Raw genomic sequence first — 24,062 nt, forward strand, 5'->3', positions numbered from 1 at the left:
TCCTGACGTTATTCCTGAGTCAGCCCCCTTTCAACCTCAATTCATGCCCTTTAGTTCTACCAGTGACGATCCTAGGTCGGCTGCCATCTGGGGCAGATCACTGATGCGCACCCCCCCCCCCCCCCCGGGTGCATTTTTAGCTGCTGGGAGCAGCCGCGCAGCTTTCAGCTCCGCTGGCTCCCTGCTCCCTCTGCCCTGGAACAGGAAGTAACCTGTTCCGAGGCAGAGGGAGCAGGGAACTAGCGGAGCCGACAGGCACCCGGCTGCTCTCTGCACCCCTCTAGCGGCATGCACCCGGGGCGGACCGCCCCCACTGCCCCACCCTTGGTACGCCACTGAGTTCTACTACCTTCCCGTCTTGGAAAAGGTCCGTTTGCAGATTAATACCTTTCAAATATTTGAATGTCTGTATCATACCACCCCTGTTTATCCTTTCCTCCAGGGTATACAAGTTTAGGTCATCCTCTCCGTGTACATCTTGCTATGTAAACCCCATACCATTTTTGTCGCTTTTCTCTGAACCACTTCAAGTCTATTTACATCCTTAGCAAGCACTTTAGTACAAGGGCCCCTAAATCTATTGTGAACTAAAAATGGAAAAAACAGGGGGAGAGGGCTGATATTTAGTTACAGGTTTTTAAGCCACTGCCAACTGTGAGCTAAATTAAGCCCAGATATTAAATAGCAGGCCATGTCTGGGCACTGGAATTTAATATTCGGGTCAGTGCAGCTACCCAGAAATTACCTGGGCACCAGCTAATATTTAGGATGATGCCTGGGTAGCTTGGCGGATAATGTTAGGACACAGTTAACAGTTGAATATCACTGCTATCTGGGTAAAATACAGCTGTGCCCCCACTCTGTCCTGGCATTGCCTGGAGAGTGCCGCACTGGTCAAAGGAGATACTCAGTGGGACTGCCTGGTTCAGTGCCACTGAATCTCCTCTTCCAGCCCACTCAGCATAGTTTAACCAGGAAGGAGCCTTTCTTACCTGGTTAAACCCTTTTAAATATCAGGCCCAGGATGTTGTTCTAATTCTAATTCTGTTTGATACGTGCATTTTTATTGTTAGACTTCCTACAATGCATTCAATAAAAAGTGACAAAATTCAAGAACTGCATCATTAGACCCTACACGGAAGTCTTTGCTCTTTCTCCACTCATTCAGGCAGGTTTCATCTGAAAGTACTTACGCTCCACAAAGTAAGAGCTGGCATCAATCTTCCAGACAATTTGACCTCGGTGAGAGCCGTTGACACCTCGATTCTTGTAATCCAGAAAGTTTTCAGATAAGACTTCATCTGCATGCAAACAGAAAGAAGAATGTGATAACACTCGTTAGTTGAATATATGAGCAAGAAGCATAAAAGATATATGTGTCTTAAAATAAATGCTGCTAAACTGATATGGTAAGTTTGATAAATAACTGAATTGAGCGATTGGTAGTTTGGTAATATTTATTTATTAGGATTTATTTATCGCGTTTTTGAAGGAATTCACTCAAGGTGGTGTACAGCAAGAATAAGTCAAATATAAGCAACAGACTATTGAACTTGATTTCAGGTACCAGTGGACATGATTTGTGAATAGCCTTTTGTGTGCTCTATGTAGGTATAGTTTGTTTTGTTTGTTGTATACATATTTTTAATTGTATGTGTTGTTTTGTACTCCACTCTGGATAAGAGCAGAATGTAAATATTAATAAATGAAAATGAAATGAAGTTACAGCAGTAAAAATATTCAAACAACAATACAAAGTATGGCATGGAAGGGCATAATCGAACGGAAACGCCTATCTCCATGGGCGTTTATCTCCGAGAATGGGTCCGTGAAGGGGTGGGCTGAACCGTATTTTCGAAAAAATGGACGTTTTTGAGCTGGGCGTTTTTTTTTTTTTTTTAGCTATAATGGGAAGTAAAAACGCCCAGCTCAAAAACGTCCTAATCTGAGCCATTTGGTCGTGGGAGGGGTCACGATCCGTAGTACACTCGCCCTCATGACATGCCAGGACACCAACTGGGCACCCTAGAGGTCAGTGCGGTGGACTTCAGACAACGTTCCCACATGCATAGCTCCCTTACCACGGGTGCTGAGCCCCCAACCCCCCTCCCCCAAAACCCACTACCCACAAATGTACAACACTACCATAGCTCTTAGGGGTGAAGGGGGCACCTACATGTGGGTACAGTGGGTTTTGGAAGCCTCCCTTACCAGCACAAGTGTTACAGGTAGGGGGGGATGGGCCTGGGTCCACCTGGCTGAAGTGCACTGCGGTACCCACTAAAAGTGCTCCAGGGACCTGCATACACGCAGGCCTCTAGGACTTGTTGCTGCTGTATAACATTGGCACACCAGTTGACACCTGAAGACTAACCTCTCCGAAAACGTCCTTTATTGGAATAACCGTCTTTACTCACAATTAACTGCAGATCAGAGGTTGTGCCCCACTGGCAACAAGTCTCCCTGGTACTGAGATGAGCAGTAGGTCAGAGCTGGCAGAATGCTGTACAATGCCCTCTTTCAGCCACATTCAAGGTAAGAACTAACTTCTCTAACATGGCTAACACAGGAAAGGGAAGTCAAACTGGCTTACAAAAATGGCCACTGCCACATGGACTACAACAGGAAACACAACAGGGCACACTCTGACCCAGTAGGAAGGGGGAAAAGCACCATGGGAGAAGAGCCTACCAACTACCAACATCGTGAGACTGTAACACAAGCTAATGAAATCAAGGAGCCCAATACCCTACACCCACCACAATGCAATGCTGATGTGACCCTGTAGTGCACCCGAGAGCCACATCTGACCCAGGGAAAGGCTGTGAGAGGATCGAACACATTCTGCTGTAATGGAGGTGGGTACGGCATTTGAGGCTGGCATACAGGCTGGGAAAAAAGTTTTTAAAGTGGGGTTTTTTTTGGTGGGAGGGGGTTAGTGACCACTGGGGGAGTCCGGGGAGGTCATCCCCGATTCCCTCCAGTGGTCAGCTGGGCAGTTGGGGCAGTTTTTTGGGACTTGTTTGTGAAAAAAAGGGTCCAAAAAAAGTGACCCAAAATCGCGGTAAAAACGCCTTTTTTTTTCTATTATCAGCTAAAAACGCCCATCTCTCCTCGGCCGATAACCATGCCCCAGTTCCGCCTTCACCACACCTCCGACACGCCCCCGTCAACTTTACCCGTTTCCACGACGGATTGCAATTGGAAACGCCCAAAATCGGCTTTCGATTATACCGATTTGGGCGCCCACGGGAGAAATACGCCCATCTCCCGATTTGGGTTGCAATATAGGCGTTTTTCTCTTTCGAAAATAAGCTGGATAGTATACTACTTGCAATGTCAACACAATCTACTATAATAAAACTCACCCTCAACATTCTGAAGACAACGTTCTGAAGTCACTCAGACACTCCCTGAAGGGTTCGTCAGTTCATGGTGGTGAAGCCACTACACTGACCATGTCTCTCAGCCCCGCCCTCACATGATGGATCAATCAGAAAAAACACACTCAACGTTCTGAAGCACAAAGGACCATCAGAAAACCATTCCCAGGCAACGCTAGGCAACGTAAGATGGACCTATCAGAGGAAACTACGTGGCAAAAAGGGAGGAGCATTCACCAGCAGAACGGCTCATTATCTGTGCAGCACGGAGAGCACAGAACCATTGCTGGAACGAGAGAAGAATATTCCTGCTGTGGGTATGTGCAAAAATAGACCGGGGGGGGGGGGGGAAGAAATTTTTAAATGCCCAATGCCGGTACTAAAGAGTGCCGGAGGGCCTATCGCACAGACTATATTTAGGTTCGCTTGACGTGGAGTCGGTGGAGCCGGTGGAGCCAGAGAACAGTGTGCACCTCACCATCTGGGACGTGGGTGAACAGGACAAGCTGTGGCCCAGCTGGAAGGATTACCCGCGACCCAGCCAGCAGCAAACAGCGACCAAGGAAGGGGGAGGAGTAGGAAACACGCGAAGCGTGTTTCCCTACTCCTTCCCTGCCTAGGAATCGCTGGAGACTGGCTGCCAAACTAACGAAACAACTGCACACCGACGCACCACCTCCATCATTCGAAAGGCATCCACTCTTTCTGCAACAGAAATGCAAACTAATAATACAAAACAAACAAAGAATACCCGGTTTCTCACGCAGCTGCAGGTAACTCCCTACCCCCTTCCTCTTTCCCTTTTGCCGAAGCGGCCAAGGACGTACCCAACCATCCCCAGCCTCAGGTAAGCCGTCTCCCACCTCGGGGATTCCCCAAGCACCCGGAAAAAGACGGCGCTGCTTCCCGCAGCGCATAAATGTTCGAGCATTCCCCTGCAGCAGACCTGAAATGGACCGAACATACTGGATCACCCCCCCGACGGCCCAAGACCGTGCTCCTCTCCCTTCCGCCAACTTAAAACAACCATCCCCGTCCTCAGGCAAGCCGTCTCCCACCTCCAGGATGCTCAGAACCCCAGCCCAACGGAAAAAGACGGTGCTGCTTCCCACAGCACATTTCACTTCCAGTGTTCCCCTACAGCAGCCCTGAAAAGGCCAAAAAATAACGACAGACCAAGAACGTGCTCCTCTACTTTCTGCCCATCTAAAACAACACTGCTGCCTCAGCACAACACAACCCCCACCCCCCCCGGAAAAAACAATCCACCACTCAGCAAAGGATGACCCCCCTACAACCACATTTACATTTCACCAACAGAAAGACCCCCCTCCACAAACCTCCTTGACAGACAAAACCACACACACACACAATACAACAGAAACACACCCTCAAAGCCACACACCAATCCATCCCACTTTGCCAGCACAGCATATCCCCCAACCCCCCACCCAAAAAACAAATAAAAAAAAAGACACACATCAACAACCTGCACACACACCCCACCCTCACACAGTCACACACACACACACACAAAATAACTCTGTGACACATACACACACACACAAAAAAAGCTACATGCTAGCGCCCGTTTCATTGGTTTCGGAAACGGGCCTTTTTTACTAGTACGTAATAAAACATTATAACAGACAGCCTAGGGTATAAGTAAAGATGGAACATATAAATAGGTAAAAGAGTAAGAGGAGTTGGAAAATGAGGTGACTAATTTAAGAATGTTGCACATCAGGTCAGAGAGGTGATTAAATGGGAAAGAGGAAAGGAAAATGCAGGGCTGTGCTGATGCAGTAAGCGAGGTCAGGGAGGCGCTTGCCTTCGTCGTCCGTCTGCTCACTTGCAAAATCTTTCACCTGAACTTGTGATTCTCCTGTTTCCGCTGCCCTCCCCTTTTCATGCAAAGGAGCAGTATTAATTGAGGCAGGTACGCTCTTCAAATTACTTGGAAATACAACCAGATTGCTATTTATGCTTCAGTTTGGGGCTAGCTCCTCAGTCAGGGTGAGTTTCAGAGCTTGAAACAGCATTCAAATTAAAGAGAACCTGAAATTTTAAAAGTGCTAAAAATAAGTTTTAAAAGTATTTGCCTTAAATCTAATTGCAGAATTCAGGTGCTGGGAGTCTGTACTTGGTTATCATATGCTCAGATTTGTTTAAATCATATGCAAATTAGTCCGGTGTTTTTCACTAAACATTCCCATGAGTGTCTGTATGTTAATCTGCATTCAAATAAAGCTCTCTGATTGGATGATCAGCTTCTGTTAAGAAATCTGCCCGGGAATCTGCCCGGGAGTGAGAGCTGTCCTTTGCCAAGAGAGACATCCAGCTGTGACTTCCTGTGTTTGTTGACTGAAGTTATAAAAGAGTGCCTGATTGTGGTAAATGAGAAAATATAAGTGAAAAGAGATTGGTGGCGATTGAAGTTTCTCTAGTGAGAAAAGGATCTGAATATTTCAGGATTACTTGAAGTTTATGAAGAATAGAAAAGGGTGAATTTCAGTTTAAGAGTGTTTAAATTCTATAAGCTATATAAAGGCTAGGTAGATTTAAGTGACTGTAAGCAAGGAAACCTTAATATTTGATCTGAAATAAATATTTGATCTGAGATAGTTGATCAGAGATAAATGTTTGATCTGAATTATATCCTTTGGTGCAAAGGAGATTAGAATGCAATAGAGTATTTCTTTCTGTTTACCAGTACAGTCAAATAATTCCATTCCACTTAAATAATTTTTTGTTATATATATGAGGGAGTAGTATCTGGATTTATTGTAAATCAAATTGATTCCATTCACAGGAATTCATATTCACCTTCATGCATTCATCCGATATTATCTTTTAAGGATGAAGTTTTATTTTATGTTCACTCTGTCTCTTGTGAGCTGAGCACAGTTAGTTTCCTCGGCTGGCACGACTACATATTAGAGGTATTTTGATACTGTGTGAAGTTTTACCACAGACGGGTGACATATATAAAACATTCTCCTTGGATAGGATGTGATATGTGAAAATACATTTTGCTTTAATGAAATTGCTAAACTTTAGAGTCAGAGACTTATCAATGAGGGATACATACAGTGCTATTTTTTCCTGAGGTCCGGCTTACTTGCCTGCTCCCTTCTGTTCCTGCTCTGCTGGACGGGGGGGGGGGGGGGGGGGGGGCGCCAACCGATAGTCTGCAGGGGGGCACCAGAGACCCTAGGCACGGCCCTGGGAAAATGGGACTTGATATACCACCTTTCTGTGTTTTTTGCAACTACATTCAACATGGTTTACATAGTATATACAGGTACTTATTGGTACCTGGGGCAATGGAGGGTTAAGTGACTTGCACAGAGTCACAAGGAGCTGCAGTGGGAACTGAACCCAGTCTGCTGCACTAACCACTAGGCTACTCCACCAGCTAGGGTAGGAGTAGATAAACATGCACAGTGATAAAGATGTATAGTTTATCCATCTCTGACAGTACGATTCTTTATTTTGTATTCATATTTACTATACCACACAGATCTGACAAGCAGTGCTAGGTGGTGTACACACTAAGGCATATAATGGAAAGGAACTAGAAATCATCGATAGGAAAGAAATCATCTGCTACTCCAGTACTAGCCTTTTGACAACCATTTAACCAGGATGAAGCTAGCTTCAAACAGGACCTCAGAAAAAAGAAGTGCACACAAATTCTTGTAGTACACCACATTATAAATACTGCAAACATGTTTCACAAGACCCCACAGTTGGTCATGTGGGAAAGACTTTCGACATAAGGGTATCCTATTAGTACTCCTAATTTAGTATGCATCTTTCACTGCAGAAAATGCAAAGGGATGCTACTTTGGTGAAATAAGTTAAAAAGAAGAATAAACCTACACTAACAAAATTTTAGTAGGACGTGCGTATTAAAAAGTGTGATTAAAAATTTTCATGTCTGCTAAAATTCATTCCTGAACCCTGTTTGTTTAGTTTTTGTATACCGAATTATTCAATGATCATTATAAAAGTTTATACCACTTTTATGGACTTCAGAGTGGTTCACATCATTCACAAAACACACAAAAAAAGACAGAACAAAAGAAAATACCAAAGACTTACCATATTTAGCCCTATTTAACTGTCCAGAACGACTGCTGACTAGTTAAATAATGCTTAACCGGCTATCTGCCTATATTCGGCAGGGGATAATTGGCTATCCCCCAAGGAGTATGCCTGGTTAGTGGCTAGCAGATAGACAGCTATATTGGCTGATGTAACTGGCTATCTGCCGATTTTTTAAGCCGGTTTAGTGGCCATATTTGGCCACGTGAAAATGTGGGATATTTTTGGCCACTTTAAATAGCCGGCTATATTTAAACTGGCCAAAAGCAAACTAGATAGTCAATGCTGCCCACCAGAGATGGCCCAATATTGAATATCCGGGCTTATTGTCAACCACGGTTTAACTCCCACGGTCTGAATCTCGACTCCTTAATCTCATCCTAAATAAAACACAAAAGGTAACATTAATATGTATTAAGGAGGTACGTTCAAGTGTTTCCTAAAAGATGTTAAAGTTGCTCTATCTTGCTATTCGGTAGGCAATTTATTCCAAAACCTCAGGCCGACCTTACTAAAGGCCCTTATTCCTCCATTTCAGTTTAGGACAAGAAACCAAATTTGGAGTTCTAATAATAGAGATGAAGATCTAAGGGGCCCTTTTACTAAATGGTGTTAAAAAGTGGTCTGCACTAGCCCTAATGTGGGACTGTCCCGCACTCTAGACCACTTTTTAATGTGGGGGTAAAATATTTTTGTATTTCAGCAATAATATCCACCTGCTAATTTTTCCATTAGCACACAAGTTCTTAACTACACCTATTTTGTAAGTGGTAAGGGTTCAATTGTGTAATAAAAGTGAATTTGAAAGATTGCTTTCAACTCTGCCTTGACCAACCAGTGCATATGGGGTCTATATTTTTGATTAGAAGTGGTTCTGTTTGGAAATGATTGTTTAATTTTGATTGTGTGAAAATAAGTTGGAATGTAGAAGATAAGACACAGCTCTAATTAATTTGTTATGTGAAGGGAAAGATGGAGCTTGTTTTTGAATTCAGATTGGCCACCTGGACTGAGAAACATGTGACCACATTCCCACAGTATGGCTTGTTTCTCAAGCATCCTGTAATTTTCCTTAGCTCTGAACATGAGTTCTAAGCCTAATAAAAAGGGGAGTTTCTTTCAGTGAAATTGGGAGCTCATCTGCGAGTAACGTACGAACTGCGCAGAGTACCATGTTTCTTGGTCAAAGAAGCTCCTGGCTTTCACTGTGAACAGGAACCCCCAGCTGATGATAAGAGCCTGGATGATGTAAGGACCAGTGATGATTGTTTTATTGCTTCTTTTCCTGGTCTAGGAACTCTTAGCATTGCTTAGATGTAGAGACCAGTGATGTAATGATTGTTTATAGATAGGTATTGTTTCTTTTTAGTTATATAGCTAATCATTGTGTGTATATAGCTAATCATTGTATATGTCTTAATCATTGTATATATCTTAATCATTGTAGATTTTTGCACCTCTAATAAAGGTCTCATTTACCTAATACGAATCCAAAAGAATCCACAGTAATTACTGAGTAGTCTGTGTTAGTGAAGCAGGCTGTAAATCCTTAGCAGTATATTTTGGTGACGAGGATGGGATGATTCGTAGAGAGGAATGGAACTTTTTGAAGCAGAAAAAGGGAAAGAGCAAAGAGGAGAGTGTTGTTGAAATCTCAGGTAGGGATGAGGTAACAGTATCACATACCATGTAAAATGAGTTTATCTTGTTGGACAGACTGGATGGACCGTACAGGTCTTTATCTGTCGTCATTTACTGTGTCTCCAGTCAGCCTATCCCTGTTCCAGTGTGTGTCTACAGCCAACCTGTTTTTGTTCCAGTCTGTGTCTCCAACCAGCCTGCCCCTGTTCCATTATGTGTCTCTAGCCAACCTGCTCTTGTTCCAGTCTGTGTCTCCAGTCATTCCTGCTCCCTACTTTGAATAGACTTCTTGGCTTTGACCCCGACTCATCTCCTCTGGACTGACACCTGCCCTGACGCTTGCTTGACTAGATGTACCCTGATCACAGCCAGCCCTGATCTGTGGTATTGATTAGACTGTCCTGGCCTTTGTCGCTGTCTGTGTTATTTGGACTTCCTTTGGCCTCCATTCAGTACTTCCTTCTAGTTATCCATTCACTCTACAAATCCAGCTGGCTCTTCTGGTATCTCAGACTCGGCCAGCCCTGACCCTAGCCTGGGAGCAACTTGCCTGCCGCCAGTGGCATAGCTATGTGGGCCACGGTGGCCTGGCCCCCCAAATTGGCTCTGGGGTCCCCAATTTGGCTGGCAGGGGTTGGGAAACCCCGCTAGCCAAGGTACCTTCACAGTGGCGGTGGGGGGGGGGGGGAAGCAGCGCCATGAGGGCAGTGGCGGGGAGGCAGTAGCGGCAGCGGGGGGTAGAAGTGGCGGTGGGCCTAAATGTGCCCCCCCCCACCTTGGGATCTGGTCCTCCCTTCTGTCGAGATCTGGCTACACCCCTGCCTGTCGCCAATCAGGGCCTACCTAATCTCCGGCTTAGGCAACGTAAACTCAGCTGCAGCCCAAGGGCTCACCTGCCTCAGTTTGTGGCACACACTTGTGCTGCTGCTGATCTCATCTGCCTTCCCAAGTTCGTTTTTAAACAACCATTTCCACAGCTATGCTTCCCACGCACTATGATGTGATCTGACTAGATTGTGTGAGCTCTGACCAACAGAGACTGTCAATCTTTTATGAATCTTTACAATCCTACATAACTCTATTGGCATTTTAGAATTTAAAAATAGCAGAAGTGGAAGTTTAACCTCCTGCTGCTGTTCTAGTCAGATGGGAGAAGACTTTCAGCAGACTGCAAGGTGGAATCCGTCCTCAAAACTAGATTAGCTTTGAAAATTTATACAACAAATCCTATTAGATTGTAAGCTCTTTGAGCAGGGACTGTCTTTCTTCTATGTTTGTGCAGCGCTGCGTATGCCTTGTAGCGCTATAGAAATGCTAAATAGTAGTAGTAGTATATCTTAATTATTTTATGCTACAAGCTTGTTGCCTTCAATTGGGTGACTTTTCTGTACAGCCAGTGGGTGAGAGATTGTTAGGAAAAAATGTCTCTGCTTGTGAGCCAGACAGGTGCAATAAGCTATTGTAATATTCAAGCATGTGTGAAGTAGAGGAGTAGCCCAATGGTTGGTGAAATGGGCAGAGAGGCAAGGAAACCAGAACAGAAATCCCACTGTCATTCCTTGTGATCTTGGGCACATCAACTAATCCTCCAGTGCCTCACTTACCCCTGAATAGTGCTGTAATTGGCTTTATAACACTGGTAATGTGGTTTAAAGTTATAGTGGGAAATTCAGCACTGACTGGTACTGGAATACTGGTGTTGAATATCCACCAACTACTGGAAGTTGTGCAGGTATTGATGATATTAAATGTTGGTACCCCGATAATTATCTAGGTAAATTAGGACATCTATCTTGTGCTCTTAACTTACCCAGTTATTTATCAGGGTACCAGTGCTGAATGTTGGCGATATGGTCTGGTTCTGGTCCAGGTACACAATATGTGTATCCTCGGCTCTTGTGTTTCAGAGCCTGAGGTCTGTACGAGGGAATAAGATACAACACCAAATGTACTTGCAAGTTTGCTAAAGCTTTAGGAAGTCAGCGTCACAGCTGCAAAATCCAGCAGCTTTTCTTGACTGACCACACCTCAAATATTATGTTCAATTCTGGTCACTGCATCTCAAAAAAGATATAGTGGAATTAGAAAAGGTACAGAGAAGGACGATGAAAATGATAAAGGGGATGGGACGACTCCCCTATGAGGAAAGGGTGAAGCGTCTAGGGCTCTTCAGCATGGAGAAAAGACAGCTGAGGGGAGATATGATAGAGGTCTATAAAATAATGAGTGGGGTGAGACGGATAGACGTGAATTGTTTGTCTACTCTTTCCAAAAATACTAGGACTAGGGGGCATGTGATGAAGCTACAAAGTAGTAAATTTTATATGAATCGGAGAAAATGTTTCTTCACTCAACGTGTAATTAAACTGTGGAATTCGTTGCCAGAGAACGTGGTAAAGGCAGTTAGCTTAGAGGGGTTTAAAAAAGGTCTTGACGGCTTCCTAAAGGAAAAGTCCATAGACCATTATTAAATTGACTTGGGGAAAATCCACTGCTATTTCTGGGTTAAGCAGCATAAAATGTATTGAACTTTTCCGGATCTTGCCAGGTATTTGTGACCTGGATTGGCCACTTTTGGAAACAGGATGCAGGGCTTCATGGACCTTTGGTCTGCCCCAGTGTGGCAATACTTATGTATTTATGACTTCTGAATTCTCTTCTAAGATCTGTTTTCTTATTAGCAATAATGAAGGATGATTGCACTACATTCCATTACATAATCACACATTTGGTTTAACAATATACTTTTCTCTTTCACACACATTGCTTGTAACATTTACATCACACCTTAACTTCTTTAGCTAGCCTAAATACACATTTCCTGGCTAGACTACACACACATTTCCTTTCTTATGTAAGGTTTCTCAAGGTCCTGTCTAGTACATTCTGGTTCAATAGTTACAGATAACAGATAATATTCACAGCTCATTCCCTCCAAGATTACAGCTCTCATCATCATCAGAATTTAATAATTCTTCTCTATATGACTGACACAAACTCTCCATTTCTCCTTGGCCTCCTACTGGACCTCACTGACACAAGTTCTTCACCTTTCCTTGGTCTCCTAATGGACATCTTCCACAGTACCCCCTTTGATTCTGTCCAAAACCACACATAGTTTGCAATATAATAGTGCTATTAACAGGAGCAGTTCTGAGGAATGCGTCCTTGCTGAGCTGACAGATGGAGCAGCAACAATGCAGAAAACAGCACATGTCAATAAGTGTATCAAAGAAGCCCATTATTGTAAACAAGAGGCCATGCAGCCAGGCAATATTAGGCAGCCAACTATCAAACCAATCAGAGATTGACAAAAAACTATTCCCTGCTGTAGAGTGCTGAATTCTAGAAGACACATTTCTAAGGTCTTTAAGGTTCTGTTCAATAAGGATACTGTTATCAGTCAGATTAAAACAACATATTCCTTCAAATTCCTTTCACTCATGATTTGCCCTAAGAAGCAAATAATCAACGACCAGGTGGTTTTGGATAACTGCTTTCCTCAAACTATGGGTTTCTTGGGTCAAGCTGTAATGAGAGAAGAAGTAAGGTTAATAGTCTTAGCTAAAACAGAAGCAAGATTGGTTAATTCCATATTTACACGAAGTTCCAACCCAGGCACACTGACAAAAGAGATGACAAAGGCAAGAGCTTCAGTTTCAGAAAACAAATATACTTCAGAGTGACAGTTAGAGGAAAATTGAGTGGTGAGTGATTTAGGAGGGCAGTTATGGGCATGACCAGAAGAAGGCCACCTCAAAAAAGGCTCCTGTGGTAAGTCTTCCAATGGTGCAAGGACCTCCTGAGGTAGTAGCAGGAATGTATGAGAAAGCCATTCTTCCACACAAAAGGAACCAGCCAGTGGGTAAATACATAGGAGAATGAGCAAAAGACACTAAAGAAGTTATACTGCACAGGAGACCAGGATAGGTTACATTAGTAATATACTTAGATGCATTTACAAAAAGAAAGCAATCAGTTGCAATGCTCACTGGTAACAGTAATGAGAGATAAGTACATAAGTACATAAGTAATGCCATACTGGGAAAAGACCAAGGGTCCATCGAGCCCAGCATCCTGTCCACGACAGCGGCCAATCCAGGCCAAGGGCACCTGGCAAGCTTCCCAAACGTACAAACATTCTATACATTCCTGGAATTTTGGAGTTTTCCAAGTCCGTTTAGTAGCGGTTTATGGCACAGCTGATCATTAGTGTAAACGGAGGGCGTGTTAACAGTCCCTAGATTATATAGTACTCTAGAGAATGTGAAATCCTCACAATTAGATAACCCATTAAGACTGGTAACTTCCTGAATAGTACAGAAGTAAGTGTGCTCAGGTTTTTTTTTTTTCTAAAATTTACTATCACTTTCTCTCAAGTTTTTTTTTTCTCAAACTTAGTAATAATCCCAATAATACACATGGTGCAATACTTAATAGGTGCTAAAGAAAAATAATAAACTCCTAAAACACAATGAAAATAAGTCCTTAGCTGTAAGAAAAACAAAAACAAGCTATGAAGCTGTACTATCCAGTCTCATAAAATTTTGTGGCAATTGTAGACGCTGAACCTAGTGGCGGATGAGCCCCCAACAGTCATTTGGTTCCCTGTGGTAGCTGATGAGGAAAAGGTCCCGATGCTACACATTATGTGGATCTATGTTGGGCTGTGATATTTGGCTATGGGCCTTCTTTAACTTCTTTATGAGGTTTCAGTGGAAACTTGCATGCAGGATCTTTAACACAGTCTGGTCTGGGGGGTAATTTCTCTATGACAAGAATGAACTTCACGCCATGGTCTTCTAGGTGGGGGAGGTCATCCTTTCTCTGGAACCACTGTGAATGGAAGGCTTCAACAAATGTTAAAATGGGGTTTGTGAAAAAATAGTTCAAATCAGGTGGGGTCAAAACTGTAAAATCCAGTTAAAATACATCAAACATCTTAATTATTATTTGCAATGTGGGCCTCATACTTGTTCAGGCCACAGGTCAGTCAGCCTCAGCACAGTGGCGTAGCTAGGTGGGGCCATGGGGGCCTGGGCCCCCCAAATTTCATCTGGGCCCCTGGTTTTGCTGGCAGGGGCCCCCAACCCCCACCAGCTGAAGCCTTGTCCAGTGCCGGTCTGGGGCGCCGCCCCGTTCTATTCCCTGCTCTCTCTTCCTCCTGACGTCCTGCATGTTCCTTTCAGCGAAATTCAGCATGCTCAATTTCACTTAAAGGAGCATGCAGGACGTCAGGAGGAAGAGAGTGCAAGGCAGAGAATGCGGCGGTGATGGAGACCGGCACTGGAGAAGGCTTCGGCTGGCAGGGGTTGGGGACCTTTGCCAGCCAAGGTATTTGCTGCTGTGGGGTGCAGCAGGGCAGCGGAGGGTGTGGCAGGGAGGTTGGGGGGGGGGAGCGGCGAGGTGTCGGGGGAGCGGTGAGGTGGTGGGGGGCGTCGGCGGGGTGGTAGATTAAAATGCGCCCCACCTCGGGCTCTGGCCCCCTCCCACCTCGAGGTCTGGCTACGCCCCTGCCTCAGCATAACTTCTAGCAAACCTTTTATTAATAATATTATTAGTATCCTCATCTTTCCCAATCAGTGTAGCGCCTATCCTATCCTTGTCATTGGACTGTTCACTGTATTATCAATTTTAACACAATAATAAATAAGCTTCTCATTATAAATACATGTTCTCATTTACTCAAACATTCCTCTAACCCTTAGCCACTAACATGCATTAATTTTACTTCCAAATCCTTCAGCCTCTTCATAGCTTTACTGCATATAACTCAAATTTAACCTTCTAACATAGTGGCTTCCTGAATTAAGCAAAACAACCAAAAAGGAGGAAAAAAAACCCTCACGAAACCATGAGAAGCAAACACTGCAACACCAGAGGAACCACAAAAAAATGTATTACCAATTCATTTATTCTTTTTGCCACACGACATGTTTTTCACTTTCATCTTACTTTATTAGAATTTATATACTTTTTATATTTGTTATTATTATTTTTTATCATCACTCATTATTGATTACCCGTTCTTCACTTTTTAATCACAATATTAGTTAACGCACGTTTTTATGTTTTTAAAATTGCACATAAAGTTTTTCAATATTTTTCATATATGGCATATCCTATGCATAACAATTATGTTTGCCATCATAATAATCTTCATTACATTACCCATGTGTTTGTATAATGGATGTCTATAAGATTTTTATACCAATTGGATACAAATATCCTTTATTTTGTATAACATTAATACATGTAACAATATTTATTTTATATAATCAATAATATTTTTATATATTCTAAATGTCTTTACCATTAGTTTTATATGTCATATCATGTGTTTTATATGCTTATAACCTATTTGTTTTACTTCATTTTATTTTGCTTTACTTCAGATGTATATTTTCACACAATTTATTCATTTATCTATGTATTTCCAACCGCACACTATACATGTTTATGTCTGTTTTCTTCATGTAGATTGATCAAGACCCCTGAGGCAGGCCTTAGGGCCAAAACACAGCCGTGTCGGGTCATTTTTTAGTATTTTCAGTTTTTATAGTTTTTTTTAATAAAGACTTTTTGTTATCCACCTTGGATTGTCCTCACTTTTTTCTTTTTGCGTCTTCCTGAATTAAGCAACTGTACATAGGAAGTGTCACAAGCAAGCAAGACAGTGAATTTTTGAACAACAAAAATAAAACAAGACACTGAATCTAGAATCAGAATAACATCTTTTCTAGAGCCAAACAAATTTTTAAATCACTTTTTTTCCAAAAGACCTCCATCGTCAGTCAGTGCTATAACTCTCTGTTATCTTTTCTTGTCACTAAAGCAGGAAACTATAACCCTAAATCTAAACTGACATATAGGGAATAAACAAAAGGTTTAATTTAAGACACCATCTGCTTTCTAGAACAGCAGCATGAAATAAAACCTATTGCTGCACTTGTACCAATCGTCACTTACACATTTCAAACAAAGGGCGTTTAAAAACAGTTCAGTGCGAGCAGTCCCTCCCCCCTCTTCCCCATTCCCTTACTGCAGTCAAGGGAACAGAAAAAAGGACTTCCTCAACTCTGCACCAATTTAGATTTTAGTCAAGACAGAACAAATGGCAGCACACGCTCCACTTATTCATAGCACAGGAAAGCAGATGTAAAACTAGGCGGAAGATCATAATTGAGACAATACTATCTATATATATAAAACTCACCCTCAACGTTCTATTTGCACTGACGTCACTGAAGCCAGGTTCGTAAGTTCGAAGCTCTGAAGCCACACAAAATCACAGTCTGTGGGCCCCGCCCTCGCGTCAAACGTTATGACGTTGAGGGCGGAGCATATTCTCAGCTCCAACGTTGTACTGCACTGTAGCTCTCGCACGGAGGCTGCAGGGGGGCCGGCGACACACGGACACACAAAGGGACGGAGGGGAGCCTTGCCAGCACCCATTTCATTGCGATTTGAAACGGGCCTTCGTTACTAGTAACAAATAAAACTGCATCAAGTTAGTACTTTCACTCAGGAGCAGATGCTCAAAAGTCGCCATCAAATACCATGTGTATTTACAGCCGCAGTTCAGTTTACGGATTTTGAAACAGTGGCCGATGCTCAAAGCTCAAATCACATGCAAATCAGATACACGGAAATTCTGCAAGCGCCTCAGTAGGGAAAGCACCTAGCAGATGCACAGAAAAGTCTCTTGGAAAATGTTGTTGTTCTGTGCATGCCCAGGAAAAAAGGCATACATTCAGTGGTCACATTTGGAGTCTCCATTTTTTTGTTCCATGACAACTTTTTAACACTACTGTTATGTGATACAGACTCATGACACATTTCACACACACGTGCATTTACTGTTACAAAATGCAAGCAGACTGTTCCTCCAAGAAGTGGTAAAAAGTACAGCAAAAAGAAACAAGAGCCTTCAGAAATGGGACATAGTTGCTTTAATTATAAAAACAATTGTCCAATGTGGACCCGGCACGGGCCTTGTTTCGGCGCACAGCACCTGTGTCAGAGGTCAAATATGCATCAACCAAAACTCCTTCCTCATGAAATAAAGAAGGAATATTCCATCCACTCTAAGAGGTAGTTAATTCATGCATTCAGAGCAAAATGTCCCTTCCTCCTTCGATAAAGGAACAAACCAGCAAGCAATTTAGGGCAGGATGGTTGGGTTGGAACTGGAAGGAGAGAAGGGGTGCTGCTAGATACCTGCTCCTCTCAATTGAGGCTTCTACGCTGACCAAGACCTGGTGAAAAGATTCCTGCATTAAACACACATCAAAAACTTTTTTTTGCATGGCCATGGAACTGTTAATGACTACATTACTATGTTTTTAAAATGTATATTTTAATGCGTTCTAATGAGGTGTGCAGTTATGGTTCTTACGCAAGTCAACACCCATGTTAAAACCATTTCTGTGGTAAAACCAGCTTAAACCCATGCATTAGCCCCTTGGAAGTTAAGCAAGCAGTAAACACACCTTTCTTCAATCCTGTCCATGCATGTAACTTTACTGATCCCTACAGAAAATAAAAAGTATTTCACTGTAAGAGCAGCCAGAAATCAAGAGAAGTGTGTGTGCTGTGTGCTGTCTGGTAGATATTTCTTTTTTAACTGCTTCTAAAGTTCTGTTGTTTTTTTTTGCAAAAACATTGTAACCCCCATGAAATCTCCTCTCTGTCTGAAAGCCTGTGAGCCTGTCAGACCTGAATGCTAGCCTACGTCTTGCAACCTGGCTATGAAGTGGCTGATGTTTTTGACTTGTCCTCCCCTTCCTTGTGTGGTGGTTGCTTTGTCTGTGATGAAAATCAAATAAATTGAATGCAGACTTGTGTAAATCTGTTGTCATGAACATTCCATTAGTTTATGGCAAACTAATTGAAAATACTTCAAAAAAAATCAGGGAATCAGTTTCCACTATATGGAAATGTCACCGTTAATCGCATTTTATTATTAGTTGAAAAACAAAATACATGAGAAAGGTGAAATTGAGATGGAGATGAAAAAGACAAATGAAGAGGTAGATTAAAGGAAGGAAAGTGGAGTTAAAAAGGGAAGACAGCAAAATGCTATGGCAGTATGAGACAGTACATCATAATGTTAGATATGCCAATGGCATATGAGATTCTCAGTTATATATTGTTCACTCTATTATAATTATACGACAGTTGAACCTTTAAGCACTGATAGTTAAGATAGAAAGGCAGATTTTCACCTTAATAGTTTTCATTTAATTTACCTAAATTAAATTAACTTCAGTATGTCAAGTGCAACTGATCTCAGATTATTGGAAGCCCCTGGGTCATTGCACCTTCTCTGAGTTCCTTAACAACTTCAATTTTCATAAATCCAATCTGACTCGGGGAAATATCATCTACTTTTCAAGTAACACTGGTTTCTCTTCAGATCAAATAAACTGGAGCATCTGAAGCAACCTCTTTTTGGCCAGCATCACCGTGAAGGTTCTGACCCATAAGCTGAGGAATGCCCTTTTGGCCTAATTACATAATGTGGAGGGGCATAATCGAACGGCGCCGGCCAAATAGCTGGCCGGCCATCTCCGGGGCTGGCGCCGTAAGCAGGCGGAGCCAACCGTATTTTTGAAAAAGATGGCCGGCCATCTTTTTCTTCGCTAATACGGTTGGGCCCGGCCAAATGTCAGAGTTCGCCGGGTTTGAGATGGCCGGCATCGGTTTTCGGCCATAATGGAAAATAATGCAGGCGATCTCAAACCCGGCAAAATCCAAGGCATTTGGTCATGGGAGCAGCCAGCATTTGTAGTGCACTGGCCTCCCTCACATGCCAGGACACCAACTGGGCACCCTAGGGGCCACTTCTAAAAATTAAAAAAAAACATAGCTCCCAGATGCATAGCTTCCTTCCCTTGGTTGTTTAGCCCCCCAAATCCCCCCAAAACCCACTCCCCACAACTCTACACCATTACCATAGCCCTAAGGAGTAAAGGGGGGCACCTACATGTGGGTACAGTGGGTTTTGGAGGGCTCCCATTTACCACCACAAGTGTAACAGGCAGGTGGGGGGGGGGGGGGGATGAGCCTGGGTCCACCTGTCTGAAGTGCACTGCATCCACTAAAAACTGCTCCAGGGACTTGCATACTGCTGTCAGGGAGCTGGGTATGACATTTGAGGCTGGCATAGAGGCTGGCAAAAAAAGTTTTTTTGGGGGGGTGGGAGAGGGTTGGTGACCACTGGGGGAGTAAGGAGAGCTCATCCCTGATTCCCTCCGGTGGTCATTTGGTCAGTTGGGGCCCCTTTTTGAAGCTTGGTCGTGAAAAAAAAAGGGAGCAAGTAAAGCCGGCGAAATGCTCGTCAAGCCTGGCTTTTTTTTCCATTATCAGGTGAAGCCGGCCATCTCGTGAGCACGCCCCCGTCCCGCCTTCACTACTCTATCGACATGCCACCTTGATATTTTGCCGACTCCGCGACAGAAAGCAGTTGAAACCGGCCAAAATCGGCTTTCGATTATACCGATTTCGCTGGGTTCAGGAGATCGCCGGCCATCTCCCGATTTGTGTTGGAAGATGGCCGGCGATCACTTTCGAAAATGAGCTGGATAGTAACATAGTAAATGACGGCAGATAAAAATCCTGAATGGTCCATTCAGTCTCCCAACAAGATAAACTCATTCTACATGGTATGTGATACTTTATACCGTATGTATACCCGAGTTTGATTTGTGCTTGCATTTCTCAGGGCACAGACTGTAGAAGTCTGCCCAGCACTCTTCTTTTACTAAAAGTTCTGAAGCTAATGTCGAAGCCCCTTAAAATTTACACTCAAGCCCATCCATATCGATTCAGTCACGATCAGGGCATAGACCGTAGAAGTCTGCCAAGCACTGGTTTCACTTCCCAATTACCAGCATCGCCACCCAATCTCTGCTAAGATTCTATGGATCCATTCCTTCTAAACAGGATTCCTTTGTGTTTATCCCATGCATGTTTGAATTCCATTACCGTTTTCATCTCCACCACCTCCCGAGGGAAGGCATTCCACATATTCACCACCCTCTCCGTGAAAAAATACTTCCTGCCATTACTCCTGAGTCTACCCCCCATCAACCTCAATTCATGTCCTCTAGTTCTACCACCTTCCCATCTCCAGAAAAGGTTTGTTTATGAATTACAACCTTTCAAATATTTGAACATCTGTATCATTTCACCCCTGTTTCTCTTTTCCTCCCAGGTATACATGTTCAGGTCGGCAAGTCTCTCCTCGTATGGTTTGCAACGCAAATCTCATACCATTTTTGTAGCTTTTCTTTGCATCGCTTCCAGTCTTTTTACATCTTTAGTAAGATATGGCCTCCAAAACTGAACACAATACTCCAAGTGGGGCCTCACCAACAACTTGTAGAGGGGCATCAACACCTCCTTTCTTCTGCTGGTTATACCCCTCTCTGTGCAGACTAGCATCCTTCTGGCCACGGCCATCACCTTGTCACATTGTTTCTTCACCTTTAGATCCTTGGAGACCAACACCCCAAGGTCTTTCTCCTGAGTCAAGCTTACTAATCTCTCCCCTCCTATCTGGTATCTCTCTTTCTGGTTTCTGCAACCCAAATACATCACTCTACACTTCTTGGCATTAAATGTTAACTGCCAGACCCTCGACAATTCTTCTAATGTTCAGAGATCCCTTCTCATTGTTTCTACTCCCTCCAGTGTATCCACTCTATTGGCTATTTTCGTGTCATCCACAAAAAGGCAAACCTTTCCTTCCAACCCTTCAGCAATATCTCCTACAAATATACTAAACAGAATAGGCCCCAGCACCAATCACTGCGCACCTTTCTTTCCTCTGAGGGGATTCTATTTACTACCACTCTCTGCTACCTGTCGGTCAACCAGTTTCCTATCCAGTTCACTAATTTTGGTCCTAAGTTCAACCCTTTCAGCTTATTCACGAGTCTTCTGTGGGGGACCGTATCAAAGGCTTTGCTGAAATCCAAGTAGATTACATCTAATGCACGTCCTTCATCCAGTTCTTTGGTCACCCAGTCAAAGAAGTCAATAAGATTAATTTACATGATGTTATTACGGGGTAAAGTGGATGGTTGGGGGAGGGGGTTCAAAGGTTGGCAGGGTTTGTATGTTTGATGGAATAAGAGGGGGAACTGTTTTTTGGGGAAGTTTAATTTATGTTTATGCTTATTTTAAAAAACATGCTATACCGCATTTTCTGTGATATAGGTCAAGGCAGTGAACAATATAATAAAAATATATTTTAAAAGAATTAACTCAGAAATCTATTAAAAATAGGAAAGTTACTTTAAAAACAGTAGAACAATCACATTAGGAACTTACTGGACATTTATTCCTTTTGGTTGTTTGGTGTGGTGAATATGGTTTATGAAGTATCAGGTTTGGTAGGAGAGAATGGTGGGATGGCTATTTCAGTTGTTATGGGAAGAGGGTGGGTGGGAAAGAGGGGATAGGGAAGGTTTTGGGGAGGGGAGATTTTGGTGTTCCAGTTCCATGGATGGAGTTTGTTGGGGTGATGATGGAGTATAGGCAGTATGATTTCCCTTGTAGAGAAGAAGATGTCATAGGGAGCTGCAGTCTATTTCTGTAGCAGTAGGGATGAGGCAGGGGAAGAAGGGGGTGTTGAATGCTTGCTCAATATGAAATAAGGCAGAATTGCTGGTAGATGAGAGGCAGGAACATGGCTGGGGGACAGCCTTTATTACTGAAATGCGGTTGTGTGAGGAAGAAGTAGTGTTTGAGAGTCAGCTGTACCCAGAGGATTATTATGGTTAGTGTGAAGTATATACGGCTGAGAAACATGGTGGCAGGGTTGGGTTTCTTTTTAAGAAATTGTTGGGTTTTGTGCAAGTCTCCCTGCCAAATTTAGCTGGGGTTGAATGGTTGCTGGTAAGGCATGTAATGAAGGAAAAGTTGGGCATTTTGTTGATTTTTTAGCAGTGCAAGTTATAGTGGAGTCCAATAGGTTGACTTGAAGATTTTAATGTTAATTTTGATGGGCCCCAGCAGCCTTGTGAACAATGTTTGCAGTTGGCAACGTTAGATCTTGGCTCTGTACAGGAGGTGAAATGGGAAATGCATGTGGGAGGGTATCTGTTGATTTTTCAGATTCAGGGAGGTGGAGTAACATTTAGTTTGAATGATTCTCAGAAGATGGTGGAATTGTGGTCTGACTATCACGTGCTATAATTTATGGAAGATATTGAGGTAGAAGGAAGACTGCCTAGTTGGGTGTGGTGTGAAGTGAAAAAAGTTCAAGAGATTATCAAAGTGGTAGTGGTTGAGAGTTTGTCATTCTGGTGAGGTGGATCACAGTGCTGATGGAGTGGTTAAGGAATAGAATGAAGGAATGTGAATGATGTATAAGGTTTTCATTCCTATTCAGCAAATAAAGGTGCCAGGGAATAGGCAAACGGCTGCACCATGGTATACTGATATTTATTTATTTATTTATCAAGCTTATATCCCACACTATCCACTAGATCTAAGCTGGTTACAAAGGAAAACATACATAAGTAATTAAAATAACCAGAACAAAAATCACATATAAATTATAAACTTATGACATAAATAATTCATTTATCAGCATTAAATCATATGAGAATGCTCATTTATCTTCCAAATATATTAATTAGCTCTTTAAAAAAGCTTCTTGAAACAAATGTGTTTTTAACTGTTTCTTAAATATAAGCAAAGAGAACAATAGGCAAAACTCCAGAGGAAGAGTGTTCAATATAGTAGGTCCAGCTATAAAAACATTTCATGCTCAATCCTCCTCTAGACAGATCTGATGAAACAAAGGAACATCCAAAAGGCATTTTCCTTGCAACCTCAACATTCTAGGTGGGCGGTAAATCTTTAAGAAAGCGTGGGACACGCATGTGGGATCCCTTAGGAAAAGGAAGTGTTAAGTTACGGAGGATGACATTTATCTGCTGTCATATTTCTATGTTTCTATGAGATAACAATAGGTGCTTCATCATGTTATGCCTTAAAGACCAGCAGTAGAACTTTGAAGGAGAGTAGTAGGTGACAGGAGAAAACATGGTGGAGGTTGAGGGGTGAGGATCAGCTTAGTGCTAGGAAGAGTATGGCTATGGCATACAGGACTCAGGGGTCTTTTTTTCGTTACATTTGTACCCCGCGCTTTCCCACTCATGGCTCAATGCGGCTTACATGGGGCAATGGAGGGTTAAGTGACTTGCCCAGAGTCACAAGGAGCTGCCTGTGCCTGAAGTGGGAATCGAACTCAGTTCCTTAGTTCCCCAGGACCAAAGTCCACCACCCTTTTTAGGAAGGCAAGCTGTTGTTTTTAGCACGCACTAAAAATAAGCATGCTCTAAACATTACAGACGCCCACCTATTCCTATGCGATTCTCTAGAATTTATTGTGCACTAAAAATGCTAGCGTGCCATTGTAAAAGACCCCTTCAGTTATAGAAGTCTAAAAGGATGTATTTGGTTGCACAAATTCAGTTTTATTTAAGTAATGTAAGTGTACTATTCTTTGTGAATTCAAAGGACTGCGTATCTCCTAGACCCGGTTGTTCAGTTTGCTGACTTTGTTTTTTGAGTTCAAGGTTTCTTGGTTGGTGGGGAAATTTGAGGGGATGGGGGAGGGGGCAAGTGGACTGGGCAACGTTGTAGGATTTAGACAGTAATTGGGGTTCATCAGGTTTTGTAAGTTCAGCACATATCCATGATACTCCATTTTATGAAGTTAATTACATGTGCATTGATCCCTGTGCATTTTGTTGGTTTATTTGGGGGGAGGGGGTGTGCAGGTCCTGCCAGGCCACATAATTGACATGGTAAGTGCATAATTGTGAAATAGGATTTTCCTTCTCTGTTGAAGACTGCCCTTCTGACACCCATTTAAAGGGTAAATCCTTGGATCCATCTCAGGTTGAG

At 42.9% G+C, this 24,062-nt stretch overlaps 1 protein-coding gene across 1 annotated transcript in view; it reads right to left on the minus strand.

The window, feature by feature from the left end:
- The window catches only part of HECW1 (HECT, C2 and WW domain containing E3 ubiquitin protein ligase 1), a gene marked incomplete at its 5' end in the record, with an annotated part of 389,530 nt that overhangs the window by 333,804 nt on the left and 31,664 nt on the right, over positions 1–24,062 (minus strand). The window contains one exon of the mRNA XM_030203827.1: positions 1,194–1,301. Coding sequence (XP_030059687.1) covers positions 1,194–1,301 — 108 coding nt within the window. The remainder of the gene's footprint in view (positions 1–1,193; positions 1,302–24,062) is intronic.

This window comes from Microcaecilia unicolor, chromosome 1 (genome assembly GCF_901765095.1).
Source record: "Microcaecilia unicolor chromosome 1, aMicUni1.1, whole genome shotgun sequence".
NCBI classification, from domain to species: Eukaryota; Metazoa; Chordata; class Amphibia; order Gymnophiona; family Siphonopidae; genus Microcaecilia; species Microcaecilia unicolor.